Source organism: Macadamia integrifolia, chromosome 7 (genome assembly GCF_013358625.1).
Source record: "Macadamia integrifolia cultivar HAES 741 chromosome 7, SCU_Mint_v3, whole genome shotgun sequence".
Lineage (NCBI taxonomy): Eukaryota > Viridiplantae > Streptophyta > Magnoliopsida > Proteales > Proteaceae > Macadamia > Macadamia integrifolia.
In genome coordinates, this window is record NC_056563.1 from 34,421,600 (window position 1) to 34,443,557 (window position 21,958).

The 21,958-nt window shown below is 36.3% G+C and overlaps 2 protein-coding genes across 2 annotated transcripts; one reads left to right on the plus strand and one right to left on the minus strand.

Annotated features, from left to right (window-relative positions):
* The first annotated feature begins 910 nt into the window (after positions 1-910).
* Positions 911-4,301, plus strand: LOC122083655 (hemiasterlin resistant protein 1-like). The gene is made up of 5 exons (XM_042651524.1): positions 911-1,065; positions 2,594-2,653; positions 2,860-2,943; positions 3,085-3,263; positions 4,001-4,301. The coding sequence occupies exons 1-5, from the start codon at positions 1,044-1,046 to the stop codon at positions 4,097-4,099; spliced, it is 444 nt and encodes a 147-aa protein (XP_042507458.1). The 5' UTR covers positions 911-1,043; the 3' UTR covers positions 4,100-4,301.
* A 2,688-nt stretch (positions 4,302-6,989) lies between these two features.
* Positions 6,990-9,919, minus strand: LOC122083572 (gamma-glutamyl peptidase 5-like). The gene is made up of 4 exons (XM_042651431.1): positions 9,425-9,919; positions 8,159-8,299; positions 7,773-7,940; positions 6,990-7,287 (listed from the first exon to the last, which is right to left on the minus strand). Exons 1-4 carry the CDS (start codon positions 9,731-9,733, stop codon positions 7,147-7,149), a joined length of 759 nt encoding a protein of 252 aa, XP_042507365.1. The 5' UTR covers positions 9,734-9,919; the 3' UTR covers positions 6,990-7,146.
* Between the last annotated feature and the right edge of the window lie 12,039 nt (positions 9,920-21,958).

A 21,958-nucleotide genomic window follows, 5' to 3' on the forward strand; every position in this document is an offset into this window, starting at 1 on the left:
AAAAAAAAGGAACAAATACTCATAACTTTTAAGTAGTTGTAACAAAACATCCCAAAGTAATATTATTTATGAATCATTCACTTCACTTTTTTAATAAACTATAAGATATGGGAGAGGAATAGGTATGCCACCAATATCAAGTATGCTGACGGATAATACCAATAGGAACACATGATGGAGTATCATTCAGGAAGGATATGAGGATCATTTCAGAAAAAGGGAAGAGAGAGATAAACACAATAGGTGCTAGCATACTTGATATCGGCGGCATACCCAACATTTTCCCATAAGATATATAATTAATTACTATCAATCCATAGTCCAATGAAATTGTTTGTCCATATATTTTGTAATTATGATTGGACAAATGAAATATACATATTTAGTCGATAAAATAAATATTAATAAATAATGTAGATTTTATATATATTTTTTTTGTTTTTACAAACCATTTTATACTAGAATGGTCTCTATCAAGAGATGAAAAGAAAAAAAATTATAAAAAAAGGGAGGAATTTAAGGAGAGAGATTGACACAAATCGATTATTATATCATTATTATTTATTTTTTCATCTTAATGTAATAATTGATTTATATGTCTATCTCTCTCCTCAATATTAAAAGTTTTTCATTTTATTTATTTATTTATTTTTTTCATTTATTGAGAATCAAACATAGCCTTGAAAAATGTGATACGGAGGGAATTTTTTTCATAATTTAATTAGCAGGAAAAACATCCGAGGGTATATTTGTCAAAATAATAGAAAAATCTCCACCATATATTCCGGGAATAGTGCAATATTTCATATATTTTCCCTGGATTATTGGAAACTTTGCTTGGGGCATAACGAACGATGCTGTGAAATTACTATTAATACCCCTCATTTTATTAGTTTACCCACCTAGTCCTTGATCCCTTCTTTAAACTTGTAAATGGAGTTGCGTAATCGACATCCACAAAGCCTCTTCCGAGCTCCGTAATCTCACGGGTCAGGTTCTCTTCAGTCTTGCGTTCCGCTCGCAGCTCTCGACAACTAAGAACCATGGCTCGCCGAAGCTCCGGAGGTACGTTTTGTGTTCATCAATCTAATCTATCATTTTATTCCATCTGTTGAGCTCGCGAGCGCTATGTTTGATTTCTGTTGTTTTTCTCGATTTGTAGGGTTCTGTTTAAGTCTTTTAGCGATGCCCTGAATTTAGGTTTTGTTTCATGATCGATTATCTTTTCTCTCTCTCTCTCTCTCTCTCTCTCACTAGAAAAAATTAGATAATTTTTAGCTAAAATTCCCATATCAACGATACAACCTTCATAGTCTTCCTTCAATGAATCAAAGATCGTCGCATTACCCAACCCATCAGCCACGAATGTTCAAAGAGGAAAAATATAAAATTGCCCAATGATCCACATGTTTTAACAAGCCAAAAATCATTATGGAACGAAAACGAACAAACATATATGAGATACGCGCTAAGAATGGAAGAAGAAGGAATTTTTATGGAAAAGGGAAGCCATAATTGATCGAACTTAGAAAGACTTAGACAGAATGTGCAGATACGCATGGAGAAGACAAAGAAGAAATGAAACTAAGAGGAAACCAAATCTAATTGTTTATTAATTTTTCCTTCGTACTTTCAGCTGGGAGTGTATGGTGTGAGGGAGAGGGGAGATTTTGTACTGGGTGATCAAAACTGAAACTCAGGATCTTCTTGTCCGTGGAGTTCAACTTCTTCAAGAGTTTGCAAGCTTAATGATCCAGAGATTATTCTTGTAGGCGTTACAGCTAGCCCTGAACATGAAATGATCGGAGCATTCCAACGCCTCATCCTCCAGGAAATTGCCACGGGTGACCCGTAGGGGTCCCATGTCTCTGCTTCATCCCAACGTCCCTACAAACATCCCAAATGATAGCCCCGTACAACTTCTTCATGTACTCTAAATCCTCAGCACACAGAGAAATGGCAAATTCTTCTTTCCCATTCTCTCCCTCTCTCTCTCTCTCTCTCTATATATATATCCTATATTCCTATCTCTTTCTTCAGATTGATTGATAGATTCAGAGTTGTTGCTGCTGTCCTCCCCCTGTGCTTCTCTTCATCTCCTTGATTCACTCTCGCACTCTCAAGGGAAGCAAAGGGCTCTCCTGGATCATATGGGACGGTTGCATTTTGCTTTGCATGTGTATAACTATAACCTTTTAGCTTCATTCAAATGACCAAAAAAATTTGAATGAAATCTACAGATGTGCCCTTTCTAGTTTTACTCCGTAGGAGGTTGGAATTGTCTTTACCTCTCATCAAACTATCCTACTGGTGCCGACTGTTTTGATTGAACCGCAGCTCCCATAGGAAGGAATAGGGGGAAATCAGGGATGGAGACTGACGGACACAGCCTTGGTTCCCATTTGGATTGTCACATGATGACATAATCTTGCCTTTTTTGCCAGTAGTAATGTGCAAAATGTGTAATATGCTCAAACAAAAAAGGGTGTCGGTTCCAAGTAAAGTGGCATTTGGGCAATGTGACGTTAATTCTCTACTTTTATTTTTATGGTGCCTTGATATGTTCCTTTGTGGTGTTTGGTTATTTTTGCAGGAAGGTCTGCTCCTCGGGCAGCTCCTCGTGCTGCACCCATGCGTAATCCCCCACAACCAGGTATTGCAGTAAACCTGCTTATGACACTAAAACAAGAACCCTTGTTTATGCAATCAACGAATGAGTCTTTTTATTTATTTATCTTTTCATGTTTCTACTTTGATTTGCCTTGAACTCTCAGTGCTTCTTCCAGACTGACCAACTGCTTTTTACTCTCACTATTTCTTTGTTGTCTGCCCTTCATGGTTTACTGATTGTTCCTGCAGCAAGCCGTGCTCCTCCTCCAGCTCCTGCTCAGGGTGGCAGTGGTGGTTCTATGCTTGGAGGTCTTGGTGCCACTATAGCTCAGGGTATGTAAAACATACTATTTGGAAGCGTTGAAGCTTATAAATTAGTAGCAACAGAGTGGATACACACAACATGTCTTTTATGCATGCTTGTAGGATCTGAGCAACTGACTGAGTCACTTCTCGTGTATTTTTTCTTGGTAGGCATGGCTTTTGGCACTGGTAGTGCGGTTGCACATCGGGCTGTTGATTCTGTACTTGGTCCACGCACCGTTCAACATGAAACTGTTGCATCAGAGGCTGTTGCCACTGCCCCAGCACCAACCATGAACAATTTCGGCAGTTCAGATGCATGCAACAATCACTCCAAGGCTTTCCAAGATGTATGTGGAAAATTTCATATTCTACTTACTCTCCTTGCATTGGACAATGACATACATTGCCTTTTAAGGGAACCTGTGAAACTGCTGCTTACTCTTGTTAAGCTTTTGTTAGGCTTTTAAGAGTACCAATAAAATCTTGGAGTGATGTAGGGATTTGTTAATTCCTGAAGACAAAACATTTAAAAGATACAGCAGAAGGAAAGAAAGGGAGAGAATTTGAAAGGCGATGTGAAAAAGAAAAACTAGCAATGGCCACTCCTGTTCATTTCCTTAATTATGAGAGGGACAACTCCAGCTATGATTTGTTGGTGTGTGCACATTGACTGGCTTTCTTGCTGGTTGGAGATAATGCATTAAAGCCATATCCATCTGTAATTCGGATATTAATTCCAAAGCTTAAATCAGAGAAAACCTACCAGTTTGGATGGCTTGGGTCATGAGCTGCAACTCTCAGATACAGTTGAAAATTTGTGTTTGTTTGTTGCTCATCTCTCTTTGGATATATTGTGGTTAACACTCGAAAGTATATTTACTCTTGGAAGTAGAAGTGGGTAACATGACAATTTGCTTTTATGTTGCTCACCAGTCTTTGAAACTTTTGGGTTATTAAAAAAAGCGTATATGATAAAAATTGTACTCAAAAAGTGTGCTTTGGTCTGGAACTATCATTGCTAATGTCTTTGTACTATGAGAAAAGTGTTCTTAACAATGTTTGATTTTCCTCTTGTATCCTGCAGTGCCTGAACAACTATGGGAGTGACATCAGCAAATGCCAATTCTACCTAGATATGTTGTCCGAGTGCAGGAGGAATTCTGGTTCTATGATGGGCGCCTAAGTGCTACTGCCTGCCTTTGCATTCCATGGGACCGGATGATTCCTTTTATTTTAAACTTCCATATCCATTTGTCATGTTTGCTTAGGAACAACTACATCAATGGTAAGGATTCATATTAATAAATAATAATGTTTGTAACCAACTACAAAAAACATGACTCTTCGATTACAATCAATTTATGATAGAACTTTTCTAAGACTCATATTATTCTTAATTCTGCTGCTGGGTCATTAACGAATACTGTTTATTTTGGGGTTCTTATGCAACTCTATTTTGCATTAGATTTACACTTGAATATCCTGCATCTGTTTCCTATTATTGAAGTCTTTTGATTTTCTATATGGCTCCGTTGTGTTTTTGTATTTAAAATGCCCGAAGTAAAAAAATTAAGTAGAGAAAATATGGAGTAGGTTTCTTGGTTGGCCCAACCAAGAAGCAATCTCTGGTTGAGGGGGTGATCCTATCATTTCAAGTGGAGACACAACTCAACTTATACAACATCAACTCTCATCATCCTTTGCCTTCCCTCCAGGGGTTATAGATGGGAGAATCATAATGGGATTTGTATTAGTTGAGTTGGATCGTTGGCCTGAGGCACCTTAGAAATATAGGGATGGGTGGTATTGGCCATGACATATTTCGTTTTGATGAAAATGCCTTGACGGATTTAATGTAACCATGTGATTGGACTCCTGCTTCATCCATCATTAATTTCCATCTCCTACTGTATATGGGTCAAAATTCCTTCCCGCAATCCTTGTCTGAACTGTTCTTGTAACCTTACTTATTTGCCCATCTTGCATTCTTTATCTGCTTTTAATATAGAGTTAGTTTTTGTCATTTCGTATCAAGTTAGGGAAAACACTGATCGTTCCCTTTTGCATCTCCGGCAAGACGGAAGTGCAACATCTTGACTTCCCTCTTTACCCTCTTACTCCGGTCATAGAGAAAGACAACCCACTATCTCCCCTTGCTCAAGAGTCACACACAGATACCAACTGCAACTCCCCGTTAGAACTATGCATACCTACCTAAAAGAATTGCTGATCCTTTCTTGTCACAATAGTTTTTTTTCCCAGCATAATCCAAGTGGGTTATTCTACATTTCTCCCATGTCTTCGAACCCTTCTCTCTCACCTTTGATGAGATCAGACTCTATAAAGGAAGAGGCAGAGGCATAGACATGCCACAGGCAGCTTTAGCTTTCAATTTGGCAATTATGAATGCCAAAGTAGGAGGAATTCTTTCTTCAGAATCATATCGTTGATTCTTAATTAGGGGAGTGAGTTTAGCTTTTAAGCCAGAAGTTGCTCCAGATCTAGTGGGTGTTAGTGGCGTTGGTAAGACTACTTTGATAGATGTATTGGCTGGAAGGAAATGGGAGGATGTGTTGAGGAAAGCCCATCTTTGCTGATTCTTGTTCCAAGTAGCAACCGAGATCACAAATCCACCTCTCCTCCAAAACACCTGATTTCTGCAGCTTTCAATCTTACACCAAGCACCTTCGTTTTTTTTCCTTAGGCTGTGTTTGGTAGTCAAGAGAAAAAAAGAAAATAGTACAAATGACATAATAAGACAAAAAAAAAAAAAAATGATTACCCAATTATTATTTTGTGTTTATCTTCTCACTAAATTCATATTTTTTTTTTTTTGAATTTTTCCTTTTCTTTTCTTCTCTTAGTTACCAAATATAGCCTCAGCTCGCAATTCTTCCTACGCGAGACATGCCCACAGATTTTTGACTTGAAGTTTCCTCAAATGCACAACACCTTGAACGAGTTCACTCTGACCTTGAAAATTGTAGAGAGTATTGAAAAAATTAAGGTTACAAATTCTGGTTGTATCTCGTTTGGTCATAAGCAGGTGGACCCTTAAAGGCGCCCCCCCCCCCCCTCTTCTTATTTTTTTTATAGTAAGGTTACATAATCAATCTAGCTGGTTTGAAGCTGAGAAATACTCTGGATTCATTTAGTATTGGCGGTGTTCAGATTTCTCTTGAATGGATCTTATATCTTTGCCCTTTCTCCTACATTTTTCTGGGATCTCTTTCTTCTTTCACCCTCACCTCCCTCTCTTGTTCTCTCATTTCTAAGGTTAAAATAAAGGAATTGGAATCGAATCAGTTAATGCCTATGTCGATTTGAATCGTCCAAAATCTACCAGAATCAACAGAAAATTGATGGGAATCGGCTGAATCGATCACAACCTGAAATTCAAATCGGCTGATTCATCGATCAGATTACCAATCGATCACGACCCATAATCCTATGGTTTACTGTGGGTTCAGTGGAAATCTTTATGTCACTTCCTTTTGTTTTTAGTAAAATAAAAGATAAAGCTGAGGCACGCCTGCTGATCAGACTGCGTCACTCTCTCTCCCCACGCTCTATGAATCCATAGACACTCATGGCCACGTGCCCTAGTACCATTGGTACCATTAGGTCCAAAAACTGACGGCATGTCCAACCTCCCCTAAAACAAAATCTATAATCAGATGACTTCTATTTCTGTCAAAACAAATAGACAAATGAAAGAAAAAAAAAAAAAAAAATCAAAAAACAAATCAATATTTATAGTTTTGTGATAGTGGGTTCGGAGTGCCTAACCTCCTCCTAAAACAAATTCTATAAGTAGATAGTGCATCGTTTCTCTACTTCCATTTTTGTCAAAACAAACAGACAAATGGAAAAGCAAATCAATTTTTAAAGTTTTGTGATGGTGGGTGTGAAGTGCGGATTAGGTTCTAAACCATTCTCGTAAGATCTTGTGGGCTTGGTGCTTATCATGTGTCAGATCAGGTCGTGACTAAAACCATACGATATTGATATGTATTGTTGGTAGCAGTCAGAAATTAAAAAATTAGCACCTTTGTAAGTGAAGGGGAAAAAACTAATTAAAAGGCAAAATTAATTAATAAAAACTTGTCCATCCAATTTATATTTCCTATAAACCCTAGAGTTATAATATATACAAACAAATTCATCTAAGACCCAGAATCAACTATCCTCCTTTCTCTATTCCTCCCCTGTCCAGGAAAACTTTGATATCTATAGTAGTGATGGAGTTATCAGTGATGGGGTTGTGGTTGGTTTTGAACCCTTGAGAAAATTCTTGCACAGTCTCTTCCATGCCTCTGCATCCGGCACTAGCTCCTCTGCCCGTGTCTTTCCCACTTTAGCCTCGGACTCCTGCGTAAAGAAAATTAAGCATTAGTTAGGCAAAATGTTAATATTTGGAAAGGAAGACCAAGTTTCTCCTCACCAGAACATCACTTTTATTGTTGTTGGATGAGATTCCTTGGACACTGAAGGATAGTTTCGGGACTTCTTACAATAGGAGAAGTTCATGACCCTCAAACGGGAATCTCTTCACCCGTGGTGAAGAGGAAGTTAATCCTACTATGGTATCTTGATTACTCCCTTCCCATGGGACTCAGTACTTTGTACAGTAAGGGGAGTTTATGACTATTGATTGATGGGGAATCTCTTATCCCACAGTGAAGAGAAAGTTACTTATCAGTGGCTGAAGGGAATACCACTACTTAGATCTCAATGATTCCCACCACTATAATATCTTGATTACTTCCCTTCCATTAAGAGTTCTCTTTTCAATAGGAAGAAGAAAAATTTGAACAGTACACAGTAAGAAAGTGAAGGAAGAAGTGGTATTATACCTTGATGAGATTGAGGTGAAGGAGACGATCCACAATGTTGAGGAAGAGGCCTTTGCTGTACTCAGGGTGGCCCTGTATGCCCATTATGTGTTCTTTGTATTTAAACATCTCCACCGTTGTCTTATCAGACCACGCAATCACCTCCGCCTGTGGTGGCAGCTCCCACACCTGCTTCTCATTTTAATCACCATCAGAGATTCATGAAAGAAAAGTAAGCAATCACTTAAATGGAATGATGTCTCCCTCCCTCTTTCTCAAATAGATCACAGGTGGAATCGCGATTCAATTCTGGTCTATTCATACTTGATTTCTACTTAAACCATGAGAAGAAGAAAGATCCAAGTATGTACACTACACTACTGCTAATGGAGTTGCAGGTCACAAACCTCATCTCTATGGCATTCATAGATGGGTAATTTGAGGGCAGAGGAGAACTGCTTAGAGGGCAAAAGGTTGATCATTCTTACTCCCACATCCCATCCTGAAACTGCTCTTCCAGTCTTCCCTCCCAATGCTCGGCACAGTATCTGTTTCCCATAAAAAAAATTTAACCATCAAGGTTTAATCACAACATTCAAAGAGAGCAATTCATGTGAACATAGTCAGTTATAACTGTAATGCGAAATTCCCATTAAAAAAAAAAAAACTGTTTAAGAGAAATGATATGATATGTTCACCTTTTACTGTTGACATATATTTGTCTAAGGTTCATCACACAATCTTAGGGTTTATACATTCCTATAAAATTTTAATATGTTCCCAAAACACCCTCTCACACTAGTTAAGGAATTCCGCATTGCATAGTGGGTCTCATGACTAATATAATATTAGAATATCAATTTAAAAGCTTAAGATATTAGATGGAGAGATCTAACCAATATAAGAAAGTCTCGAATTCTCCACGTGATCCACGTGATACTTTGGGACTAATCAATCTGGGCTTTAGCATAAGGAGATCCTCTCAAGTGTGACAGCCCTTTCATCATACATCAGATGGATGAGAACTTAGGATGTGTAATCTTATGCTGCCAGCCGTACCGTACAAGGTCACGGGGGAGGATCCGGGGTCGTGATATCAGTACTGTATAGTTCCATCGGGCCCAATTCCAGGCTCCAGCTCACAGCCACCCTGGCTACCTGTTCTTTATGCCAGACGATTCTTAATGGTCCAATCATGTGGGGACAACATCTTAATTGAGGAATACACTAATATATAGCGTTTTTACGAACGTGGCCTCGATGTTTTTCGAAAAAAGAAAAGGAGAAACCGTTTTGGAGAAAAGAGTTTTTGACTGAAAATCCCCAAATCGACGATACAGTCTTCCTCCGATGAATCAAAGATCAAAACTTTCCAACTTGCCTTCCCCAACCCATACCCAACAAAAGCGAAAATCGCCGAATGGTGAAAATCCACATATCTTAACAAACCAAATCAATGAATCATCATGGAAGAAAAACGATCGAACAGATGTAGATAGCCATTAAGAATGGAAAAAAAGGGGAAATCATAATTGACCTAAATTAAAAAAAGATAAGACAGAATGTGCAGATTTCCGTTGAAAATAGAAAGAAAAAAGATTTGTTTTTGATGTTCTGTTCAAAACTTTAACAGAGGAATGCATGGTGTGAAGGAGAAGGGGAGATTTCCATACCTGATGACCAAAACAGATACCCAGGATCTTCTTATTCATGGAGTCCAACTTCTGCAAGATATTGACAAGCTTAACGATCCAGACATCATTCCCGTGAGCATCATTACAACTACCCGTGACCACGAACCCATCGTAGCATTTCAGCTTGTCGTCTTCAGGGAAATCACCACTGGTAACCCTATAAATGTCCCATATCTCACCTTTCTCTCCCAACATTCCCACGAACACCTCGAAATATCCACCATAAAACTTCTTCACGTACTCTGAATCTTCAGCGCAGAGAAGAACGGCGAATCTCTTCGCACCCATATCTCTCTCAATCTCTATCACAGCTATTTCTTCAGATTGATCGAGATATTTGAGAATCTTCGCCGTCCTTCCCCTGCGCTTTCTCTTCTTCTCCTCGCCTCCCAAGCGAAGAGTTCTCTCTGAAGGGAAGCGAAGAGCTCTCTCCTCTATAAATAAAAAGACTAAAAAGGATGGGAACAAGAGGTGCCGAATTCGTGTTTCCCTTGCGTGTATAAATAAAACCTTCTTAGCTTTCACTAAAATGTCTAAAATGAAGATCAAATCTACAGATATGCCCTTCCTACTTTCTAATTTTACTACAAAATGGAGTCCAGAATTGTCTTTATATCATCTATTGTTCTACTGATTCCTACTGTTTTGATTGGTCCACGTCTCAGCCACTACGTATGAGACCCACATTTTAGGAAAGAGTTGAAAAATTAGCAAAAAAGAGATGGAGACGGACACACATGGCTCTCCTCTGGATCATCACATGACATATTCTTCCACATTTTTTTTTTGGCCAAGGGTAATCAGTGGTATATTTAAAAAATAATAATAATAATAATAATATTTGATGAGACCAATATCGATACTTGACCAATCCAGATCCATTATATGTATTAGTTTGAGGTAAATCATAAAAGAAAATGTACATTTTATGAAAGCAAGATCCATTATCTTATCCGTTTGAGGTAAATCATAAAAGAAAATGTACATTTTATAAAAGCAAGGGAAAAACTGACAAATATGAATTGATCTGATCTAATTGAGAGCAATATCATATAATATTGGTATCGATAGAGATCAATATTAGTATCGATACCGATAACTAAATCCTTAATGGGGGTATTGGCCAATACTTATCAATATTGCTAGAATGATAATGTTGGTATTTACTTAAGGTAAAATGGTTCGAGCAAGGCAAGACTTTTTATCCAGATTTGAGGACAAAATGCCTTGATTTAGTCTGATATGATCCATCCGTATCAATTTCGATCTCGATCAAGACTAATACTATGATTTAAATCATTGGGTAGGGAATCTACATGTTGCTTGCATGTAATGGTATTTCTCAGGCTAAGATATTGAGGGGTACATACAAGAGGGAGTGCTTCACGATTTGTATATAGGCATGAATGTAGCTCATAGTATTGACACTGATATTGGTTTATGATGATATTAATACAGCCGTTTTAGATGATATCGAACCTGATTCATATTGATCAAGTATCGATATTGCTCATGAGTGATATTGATACGGACGATTTGATACTAATACCTGAAACCATGTATACATGAGAACTCAAATGGTTAAGGGAAATATGAGAAACCAATTGTACAAATAAGGAAGCCAGTTCCAACTTCCAACTTCCAACTTCCAACTAAATGGCATTTGATGCAATGTGAAATGTGAATACGCAATATTCTTATTCTTAATCACAATAAGTTTCAAAACTTAGTTCCGATCTTATTTAATAATCTTACCAAAAAAAATCTTTCCTTTCCAAGCAAACAAACATGTTAAAGAGACGTCTCTTGAATTTTATCGATTATATATGAGGTGACGGATAAGATTGAATGATATTATTTTCATCGTCTCATTGGTATGGTATGAAGATTTCTTTTTACACTATTCTTATAGGTAACCAACCCTTGTTGAAGATGGATGAAAAGAAAAACTTCTAATGTTAGTGGGACTTCATATGTGTGTGGAATGGTAAGTAGACGGGTAACCCACTGCCAAAAGAGCACTCTTATGGAGTAGGTGATGTGGATGTGGAATATAAAATCACACTCGCACTCTTGAAATGTGCTTTGTCATGGGCCTCATGGTTTCCCATTTAGTTATCGTCATTAATGAAAATGTAGGCCACTATGAACAGAAAAAATAGCTAATGTGGAAGAAATATCACCCCTATTGAATTGGGATGTAGCAGTATCCATCTAAGCCAAATGATGCTTAGAGGAAATCACTATTCTAAGGAAGTGGCCATGGAGGTATGCAGGGGTGCCAAAAGTTAGATCAATTCGATTAATCAATCAAAATTGATTGGATCGAATTCCTTATTAGTTTTGGTTTCTAGAAATAGTTAAGAGATTAAAACTGCAAGGGGAAGAAAGACACCTACGAACCGTTTGTTAGTGTTTCTGCTGTTTTTGTGTTTAGAAACCGTAGAAACGGATTTTCACATTTTCGAAAACAAAAAGGGATTTTTGGTGTTTGATAAACTTATTTCTTGAAACATTTTTTCCAGATATAATGCCACTAAAAATCCAATAATGTCATCGGATGCCCAAAAGGGAGAGAGAGTTTGGTTGTCTCTTTTTAGATTTAAATAGTTGAGAGATTTATCAGGTATAACAACATTTTTTTTTCTTAAATTCATTTCTATAAACGACGAAACAAGTCCAACTTGTTACTTCAAAGTCATTTCTATAATTATAAATGAACATAAATTTTGATTTATGTTTCTAGAAAATGGTGAAACATAACAACTTTATTAAAAGCTTTTTAAGTTGTTTCTCTGTTTCTGAGAACAAGAAAACACAGAAATGACAGAGATGGAACGATGTCAAACGGTGCCTTAGTCTCATAGTTCTTGCACCAGACGTAAGGGCATGCATAATTATAGTGACGAGGAAGTTATATATGAATCTCGGATTGTATTTCAATGGACAATGGTGAGTAGAGGTGGAAATGTGCTATTTGTATTAAAATGATTGAATTGGGTATTGTAAGTCATTGAGTGCTTCTAGTTCATATAAACGGTTGGAAGAAAAATAAGTGAATCCATGAAAGGGAGGTAGGTGTAAGAAATTAAATGGGAGAGAAGAGAAATGAAAATACTTTTAAACTAATCTAATTCTTAAAATTTATAGTTCTGGTTTTTCTCCTCACCCTTTCAACCCTTCCAATTCTCTGGAGTCACTTTTCTATAGTAGAGTATTTAAAGGTTTTCATCATACATGCTTATGCCACCTTAAATGACTTTTTTCACAATTTATTATGTATTATAGTTACTCTTAAGTTATTTGTAATTTGTTCATCATCATCACATCATGTATCTGTAATAAACGCAAAGTGATTTTTCATCAAATACCACATTAGAAAATGACAAGGAAAGAATTCAAAGAAATGCCAGAAGAAGATTTTGGAGACATTTCATAGATGATTAGGGAGTGACATTTTTGTGTGCCGAAAATGACAAAAAAAAAAAAGATGATATAAAACACTAACTATGCATGAGCTGCCACGTGCATTTCATAACCATGTTCTATAAATTGCTAGGAAAAGTTAAACTATGAAAGCTCTTACATACCCCACCATGTAGGAACCTCGATTTTCTTATTATATTAAAAAGGGCAAAAGAATTGTGTTCAGAAGTGCATCTACACCAAGTCGCCAATGCTCCCATTTGATTACCTAACTATCTTCATGTGAAAGGCACCATTGCTCCTTATTTTTTGGAGAGTAGATAGAAGGACTAATAGCGTAGGCCATATAAGTGGTGTTGAAATAAGCAGGAGGGCAAAACGATCAAAAAATTACTATCGATATTTTGAGGGGCAAAATGGTCCGATCAAGCTTGATACAATTGTTCGTATCTATATCAGTATGATGGTATTCAATACCAATACTAATATCATGTTTTAAAACCCTAATACCAATATAAGTGGGTAACGTATAAATCCTTCTTTTTTTATTTTTTTTATAGAAAAAAGTTGAGTGTAATATTAACATACTCGAGTCTATGTCTATTTCTTTCATTTTTCCTCTTTCCTTAATACCCTAAGAACTCTTGAAAAAATCAACAGTGTGCCTAACCTCCATTTTTTTATAAAATGGAAAGAAGATATCAACTCATAAATTTAGCTTCCATTTTTCTACAAAATGGAAAAAACGATATCACTTTGTAAATTTAGGGCCCGTTTGGTATCGTTCTAAAAAAATGTTTCTGGAGTTTTTTCGTTCTATTGGAACGAAAAAACGGAATCTTCTGTTTGGTGCACTTATGGTCCATTTCTATTTTTTTTGGAACAAAAACTGAAAAAAAAACTGAAAAAACGAGATTTGACGGAACTCCAAAATGGAGTTCCGTCTTCCCAGTTTCGTTCCATTTTACAAAAAAAAAAAAAAAAATTTCCCGATAAAAATCTGAAATTTTAAAACACCATTTTTTCGTTTAAAAACTGTGTTTTGACACAGAAACTGAAATTTTCGTTTTTTAAACGAAACGGCGTTTCTGGAACAGAAACGATACCAAACAGGCCCAATGATTCTCCTATCTCAGTTACGGATCCCACACACTCTCTCGTCATTAAACATTCTCCCTATTTCAACTTAAAAAAAAAAAAAAAAAAAATCTTATTATTTACCAAAAATTAAAAAAACACTCTCTACTGAGTACTGACTATTCTATTGAATGATTCGATCAACCACTTCGTTATTAATGTGAAATGCACATCCTTTTTTTTTTTTTGTAAGGATGTGAAACTGCACATCCGAATGACCCAAAAGTAGAACATCTGTGATACGTAGGTTCAAAAGGAAAGAGGCAAATGCACTATAGACACAAATGCTGAAAATAACCTTCCTTTCTCTACACGGGCCCACATAGTAAATTTGAGAGTTTTGCGAATCCCCGAATCTACAGGGCCCACATAGTCTGAGAATCTGGAAGATGTCAGAAAGCCATGTGCTTAGATTTGTATTTACGTGATTTCCTATCTCTCTATACTGTTTATAAAAAAAAAACTGTATTCTGTTTTGGACACGTGTACGATCTACATTAACTTGGTCATTGAAAGAGACGGCTCAAAGGCTCAAAGGCTCAAAGGCTCAAAAAAGGGCCGAGAATATGGAAGATGAAAAAGTAGTGGTACTACTAGTCTACTACTGTGGAAGTCTAAAAGACCGTTGGGCTGGCTCCATTTTATTGTGGGGTCCACAAGTTATATTTTAAACGTTGAGTTTCAGGGTTTTTTTTTTTTTTTTTTTTTTTTTTTTAAATCAAGTCTTAGTTATTCACGTGTTTGATTTATACATAGACTTTACTTAATTTCTCTGGTTTTTTAAATTAATTTTTATTCTGAGTAAAGTTCATGTGTAAATCAAACACCTTACGAGGGCTTGATCTACCCTGACTTCTGGTGGATGTTATGTCTTTCCCAATTGTAGGGAAAACACAAATTGTGTGCGTCTTTGTGTGCTCCACCTGACACGTCACAATCTGGTGCTCCACCTGACACGTCACAATCTGATAAAAAGTTTTAATTCCACCGCTCACTTAATCTAAAGGCTAAAACATGGGGAACATGGGGTGGGTCATTCTCGTACGGTGTTTGATATCGGTTGTCGTGATATGATATCATTACATCTTCTTTCTTTCTTTCTTTCTTTCTAGAGAGAGAGAGAGATGACTCATAACCATCTTAGGTGGAGGACAGATCAGAGGAAAGTGACCTGAATAGATATGACCCATATGTGTCAGGTCTTTCGGATAATCTTATGAAAGTGCCTAACTGCTCACTTAATATGCAAAGATTGCAAACCACAAATCCTCTAAACACCCCACTCCACTGCCAGAGATTAGGGCCCTAGCCAGCCTTGGCTATCAAATTCTATACAATACAAGTCTTTGCTTGCCGATGAAGCAATATTATTAAACTTGGAATCTAGATCCGGATCAAGATCCATCAATTCCATCAATAAAAGTAATTAGAAATGTTCCTGTAAAATCTAGTATAATTTGTTGGAGGTAATTTTTTTTAACACACGGTGGATTGAGAAATAATGAAGAGGCATTTTCGATTTCATATAGTAAGAAATGAAATAATATAGATGTATTTTTTCTACACCCCATAGAAAAAGCCATCCCTAATTTATTCACATAACTAAAAATAATTTATAAGCAGAATGAGTTCATGTGAAGAGAATATTTACTAAACAATCTTAACTATTACATAAATGAATGATTTCTATTTCCAAAAAAAAAAAAAAAAAAGGAATGATTTCTATGAATTCTTCACACTTTGAATTTTCAGTGGAATATCTATGTAGTATAGTCTATATAGATCTTTATTGTTTCTTACATAGCAATCCAAATTAATGCTATCGATCTTTTTATCAAAAAAAATTAATGCTGTCTATTCCATACAACTTTTAAAAGTTTATTTTGACACATAAGGGTGCTAAATTGGACTACATGTCTATAATGGTATGAGAAGACGCCCATAAAGTATGAGAGTCAACAAAGTTTGCTGACACATTATAAGAATCATTAAAAAAAGTTGAAAATTTTTATTTTTTTACAAGTTGTAACATAGTGAAATACATTTTTTGAAAATAATTTGCTACAACATGTATAAATAAGTTTTTTTTTCTCACCCCCTCCTTTTTTTTAGAAGATTACTTTAGACGAAGGAAAGGTCAAATGATGTTTGATTATTGAGATAATAATTGTTTAATATATGAACATTTGTAAAACTATTGCTTAGAGAAAACAATTATTTAAGAACTTCAATTTTAAACTCTTAACTAGAAGAACACAAACCAAAGAAGAAAGAGGGCGAAATTATGAATATAGTTATAGATATTATTTCTAGATTAATCGTAATCAATATTGATGTTGATATTTGGCCAATATGGATCAGTCAATTCATCATGGACGCCCATGTTTTTATTGAAAAATGATATTTTGATCTTGATATGGCCGATACATATTAGTATCGATAAGGTATCACCAACGACTAATACCAATAAATGATCAATACGAATCAGCCGATACGAAATGGACATCCATGTTTTTGTTGAAATTTTTTTTTTTGTGCTCCGTGGTGGTGATCATATCCCACAGGACAAGTCCTCGTATGGCAAGTGACGCTTTTGCAAAACCAATAAGCAATAGTGGGTAAACCAAGACTCAAACCTACAACCAATCGACTTGAACGATCATGAGTTGAGGACATCAATAACATGTGTTTTGAAAACCTCACATGGGGCTGTCATATATGGTGGATGTTGCCGCACATTTATTCATTGGAAGTTCTTTAAAAGTCATGAAATTCGGTACAAAGTCTTGTAAGGTATGAAAGTTTAGAAATTGAAATCTCAACAACTGGAAGAAAGGATTGCAAAGAAAGAAATCTTGAAAGGGACAAGAGACACATTCTTTTCCATTTGAAGAAAAGATTTATTTTGACTTTTGACTTTGGAATGTGGAGGTTTGGAGACCATTCTGAACTTAGATCAGTGGTCAACTAGGTTCAAGTAAAGGGAATCGTCTGAACTTAGATGGTTTTTCATCTAGGTTCAAGTAAATAGAATCGGCAACACATGCAGGATCGACCTCTACCGATTCTGAAATCAGAATTGGTCGGTTCTATCAATTCCGTTACGCTCCCTCAAATCATTATCATCGTTGCTTCTCTTAAAAGGTTTGGTTCAATTCCACTAGCTGGACCCGTTTAATACTCAGAATCAGATTTGATCGATCTCAATTCTTAGTTAATATTGTATTGGTGAATCAATATATACAAAGGGTAAAATAGTTCAAAAATAATTTTATCCAGATTAATATCGATCTTGATCAATCCCATTCTTAATACCAAAAGGACTGAGGAACTAAGTCTAAGAGGGCTAACCCAAGGGGGTAGCGCAGTTGGTGAACAACGAACTTGGTACGAGTCGTAAACTCGAACGTCTTGAATTTGACTCCCATTAGGCACACCTTGGGCCACTCACACGGGGGTATTTAGTGCTCTTCATTGATTTCAGTGAAGGTTGAATAGTTCTCATTCAATCCCGGTATAACCCGATCTATGCGATTGTGACATCAGTATGAGCTTGTGGGATTAGTCAGGTCAAAGGCCTGGACACCCGTCATTTGCCAAAAAAAAAAATAAAAATGTAAGAGGGCTGACCAATAAGACGCATTTAAATCTTTTATGAGAAGGGTTCTTTGAACCTACAACAATTGTCCACTTATTTTATTTTTAAATGAAAAAAAATAAATTATTTAATCAAATGTATCTAAATGAAGGGTTGTCAATTGGTCGGGCCTAACTGGTCCTGGCGGTGCGAAACCCTTGCATCGTGAACGCTTATTTACTTAAACCGGCTTAGGTTTAGGGGGCATGGTACGGCTTGTAATCAGGTCGATCAGTGTCAGGCTTTAATTAGGCTACCTTAAACGGGCTACGGACCTACTTAAGTCTAAACAGACTCCCCCTACAATCCTTTTTGAAGTGGATTAGATGTCCAGAAATATTCCATTTGAATATAGTAAAGGTCACCCAAAAACTCTCCACAGTTAATCATATATGAGATCATGGTTGTTTCTTACAAAAAGAGAGAGAGAGAGAGAGAGAGAGAGAGAGAGAGAGAGAGAGATTATGACAAGTACCAAAGTGATTGTTCTCCACAAGAATTGTTTACCATTCATTCACTCCCTATTAAAACATCTTAAAATATCCTATTTTATTTTATTACAAAGTTGGATGTAATACTATGTTTAACATCATCTATCATAAATTTTTTATTACAAAGTCTTTATTATTGTTTTGTATTAGTAGTGGTAAAATAAGTATTTAGGCAGTTTTAAAAGGGTTGGATCGGTCGAGCTAAATGGCTCGGTTCAAACAGGCTTCTTAAATGAGTTGGCACTGTCGGGCGCCCGAGGAGCTAGTAACTTGCATTGTAAATGTCCATTTAAGCCCGACATGTTTATTAAACGGGCTGGTTTAGGTAGGGCCTTAAGCGAGTCGGGCTCAATTGGGGCAATCGGTGCGGACTCAGGATTGACACCCCTATTTGGTCGTAGCCTAGAATATAGATTGAAAGACACTTTTCCCTATCTTTTGTTGGATTTTATATTATAAAGTATAAGATATTACTTTAGTATTAAAGTTTCAAATAATGTCAAAATCCTTTTCCCCCCTTTTTGCTTTTTAAAAATTGTATGTATACAAGTAACGAGTAAGGACAAGTTGAAAATGAACTAAAGTAACTTTTCATAAAGTTTAGTCCCACATTGAGTTTGAATGAAAGGTGTGAGGGGTATATAAGAAGGATAGTTTCTTAAAGGTGCAAGCCCTTTGGAGATAAACTCTCCCTTGTCATGTATGGGGGTTCCTGGGATGCTTTTGAATCATACATTGAGCCAAGCCAAGCTGGGCCAGGCTTGGCCTGGTCAGGTGTGGGTGTCAAGAGATGTATCTTTTTACACAAAATTTGAATTTGAATTTTTGAATTTCAAATTCAAAATATATGAAAGGACCCATACATTGATACATGTGTATATATGAAAGAACCCATTACGTTAGATTTATACACCCATTGGCATTAGACATGCACCTGTATACGTATAGACATGTACCTGTATGTACAGACACCTTCTCATCCATAATAAAGAAGTCCAAACTGAAATCAGTCTCTGTTAACATTTGGAATCCTCTATGTTGGGTGAAAGTGCTCTTTGTCAACATTCTGTTTACTTAGTGTTCTGCAGACAATTGTTTCTGTTTTTCCAAAAACACTTTGTTTTCTATCTTATAAATACTGAGAATAACCTTCGTTCTTCCCTATTGCAATCACTTATTGGAGTTGCACCTTAAGTGATTGGAGAGTTGTTTTATCTTGGAGGTGAGGACGTGTGGTCAATCTGATTGCATACAAATATGGGGTGTTCAAATACTTTAAGGAGAGTATTTTAATACGATTCAACTCTACCTATTTTGTAGATCTTCTATTTACGTTTCTGCATCTTTACTTTAATATGTAAGTGATACTCTTCTTATTTATTTAATAACATTTATTAAGTGTTTGTCAAAATTTGATACTCTTCTTATTTATTTAATAACATTTATTAAGTGTTTGTCAAAGTTTTATTCTATTGCCTATATTGTGTTTCTTACATCTTTTATTATTTTTCATTCAATTCTTGGAGCCAATCCTATAAAGTGGATTGTTTTCAAAGAACCCGCTGATTCAACATCCTTAAACCGTGTTTATAATTTAAAAATTGATTCCTAAAAAATAAAAAAGAAGTGCACTACTGCACTATAAAGATTCCGTCACACATTCTCATCTTATATTAGAAACATTGGAGTATAAACTGACACTCTTTCTCATATTTTAATCATGTGATCTCATGTGAATCTTATATAAATGATAACTCCACCAAAAAACTATAAAAAGAAAATATCCATTACTGCACGAGTCTCTTGCCATTGCGAGGTTTGAGGAGAAACATAATACACGCAATCTTACACTACTTTGCATAAGAAAAATCATCTATTTTACACATAAGTTCAATTACGGGGTCAAATCACTAATGATAAAAGGGTTTCTTCCATCTCTCCGGTTGAAAGAAAACTTAATCAACTAAAAAAAAAAAAAATGGAGCCATCCAAGAAACATACTTGTGTGCCGTGTTAGAATTTACAAAGAGATAGGGTTGTTTATATGAGTTGTTCCAAAAGCCTCTGTTTCCTATTAATTTTTGGGAAAAGGTTGGGTATGCCGCCGATATCAAGTATGCTAGCACCCATTGTGTCTATCTCTCTCTTCTCTTTTTCTGAAATGACCCCCATATCCTTCCTGAATGATACTCCATCATGTGTTCATATTAGTGCTATCCGTTAGCATACTTGATATCGGTGGCATACCTATCCCTTTCCCTTAATTTTTATACGATCTTCATTAGAATGCTCTTACTTGTGCTCCGTGTTAGAGTTTACAAAAAGCCTCTCCTTCCTACTAAGATAGATTTCATTAGAAAGATACAAATGATATTTTAAGGATATGGTAGCATTTGAAGTTGAAATTTTAACTGGAAGAATGGAAGGAGATAAGCTAGGAAGGGACAAAGAAACACATTATTTTCTAATTTTGAGGATTTCATTGACTTTGAGTGTGGGGTTTGTGGGGGGAAAGGGGTTGGATTCAGATCCTCGTAGTTAGAGAGGGACAAATAAGACACAAAATAAGAAAGAGAAAGTGAAACCCCCTATTTCTCTTTGACAAAATAGACTAGTCAGATTCGATCGAAATCAATTAAAATGCCCTAGAATTGGCCTCAAGAAATGGTCAGAATTGGAGTGAGTTGCTTCCTCAAACCATGGTAGTCATTGCCAACTTAAAATGGGAAGGAAAAACCAGTCTCTTGGTCCTTATTCAGTTCCTTTGGATCAGTTTTTTAATCGAGTTTACTTAACATGCCATTATTCGGCTGGTTTTTTCGGTTTTGGTTGGTCTGGTCTGGTCTGATTTCGATTTCTATTGATTTGAAAAACCTCAAGCTGAAACCAAACAGATAAGAGTTCGATTCAGTTCTGATCCAATTTTGGTTTATACAAGTTTAAAAGAATTTCAAACCCAAACTAAACCAATAATGGGTCCAAGCTGAACCAGTTGGTTTTGATCATTTTAATCGATGCGGGCTAGAAATTCATACAATGACACCCATACCCTTGAAGCTGATCAAGGACAAAAACACAGATTAGTTTCTCTAATGTCAATTACTTACTTTTAAACTCCGTAGTTAGAGAAAAACCTAGAAGTGGGGAGGGGAGACCCCGTGACTCCAACTTTGTTTGTTTTCTTCAAATGAAAATGGGACAATGGTGGGCCCAACTTAGATTTGTGCGGTTAAGATTTGTTTCATACGACATCGTAATAAATAAAAAAAAAAAGAAAAAAAAAAAGAAAGAAAGAATTTTACCCAATAGCGTGTACTAGCACCAAAATATAAGGTTCAAGTGCTTTTGATACCCAGGCCCAGAGCAGGGTTAGGCTGGGCTGCATTGGCTAACTATCTTCGGGCCGAAATTGGACATATGGGCGAGAATATTGTAATCTACCTATGCATAAAGTTGCACCTCTAAAATTTCTCTTTTAATAAATTTTTGCTAAGAGAAGTCTTTGCATCCTTATCTATTTAGGGTATCCATATCTGGTCAGTGGGTATTCGTACTCGAATTCTGATAATTTGGAACATAATCTATCTGTTTCAATGGATATCAATTAATAAAAATAAAATAAGTAATTAATGAGATCAAGGTACTCTCCAGCAGCTGGGCTACCGTAAAAGGCATCCGGCGGTTGGAAGGACCCGAGCTTGCACCCCAACACAGAGCTGGGTCTTTCCAACTATCAAATGCCTCACTGGGCAGCCGACTGCTGGAGAGGATCCCTATGCTAACTAATGGTTTTGAGGATTCTTGAAGATTTGACATGTTCTA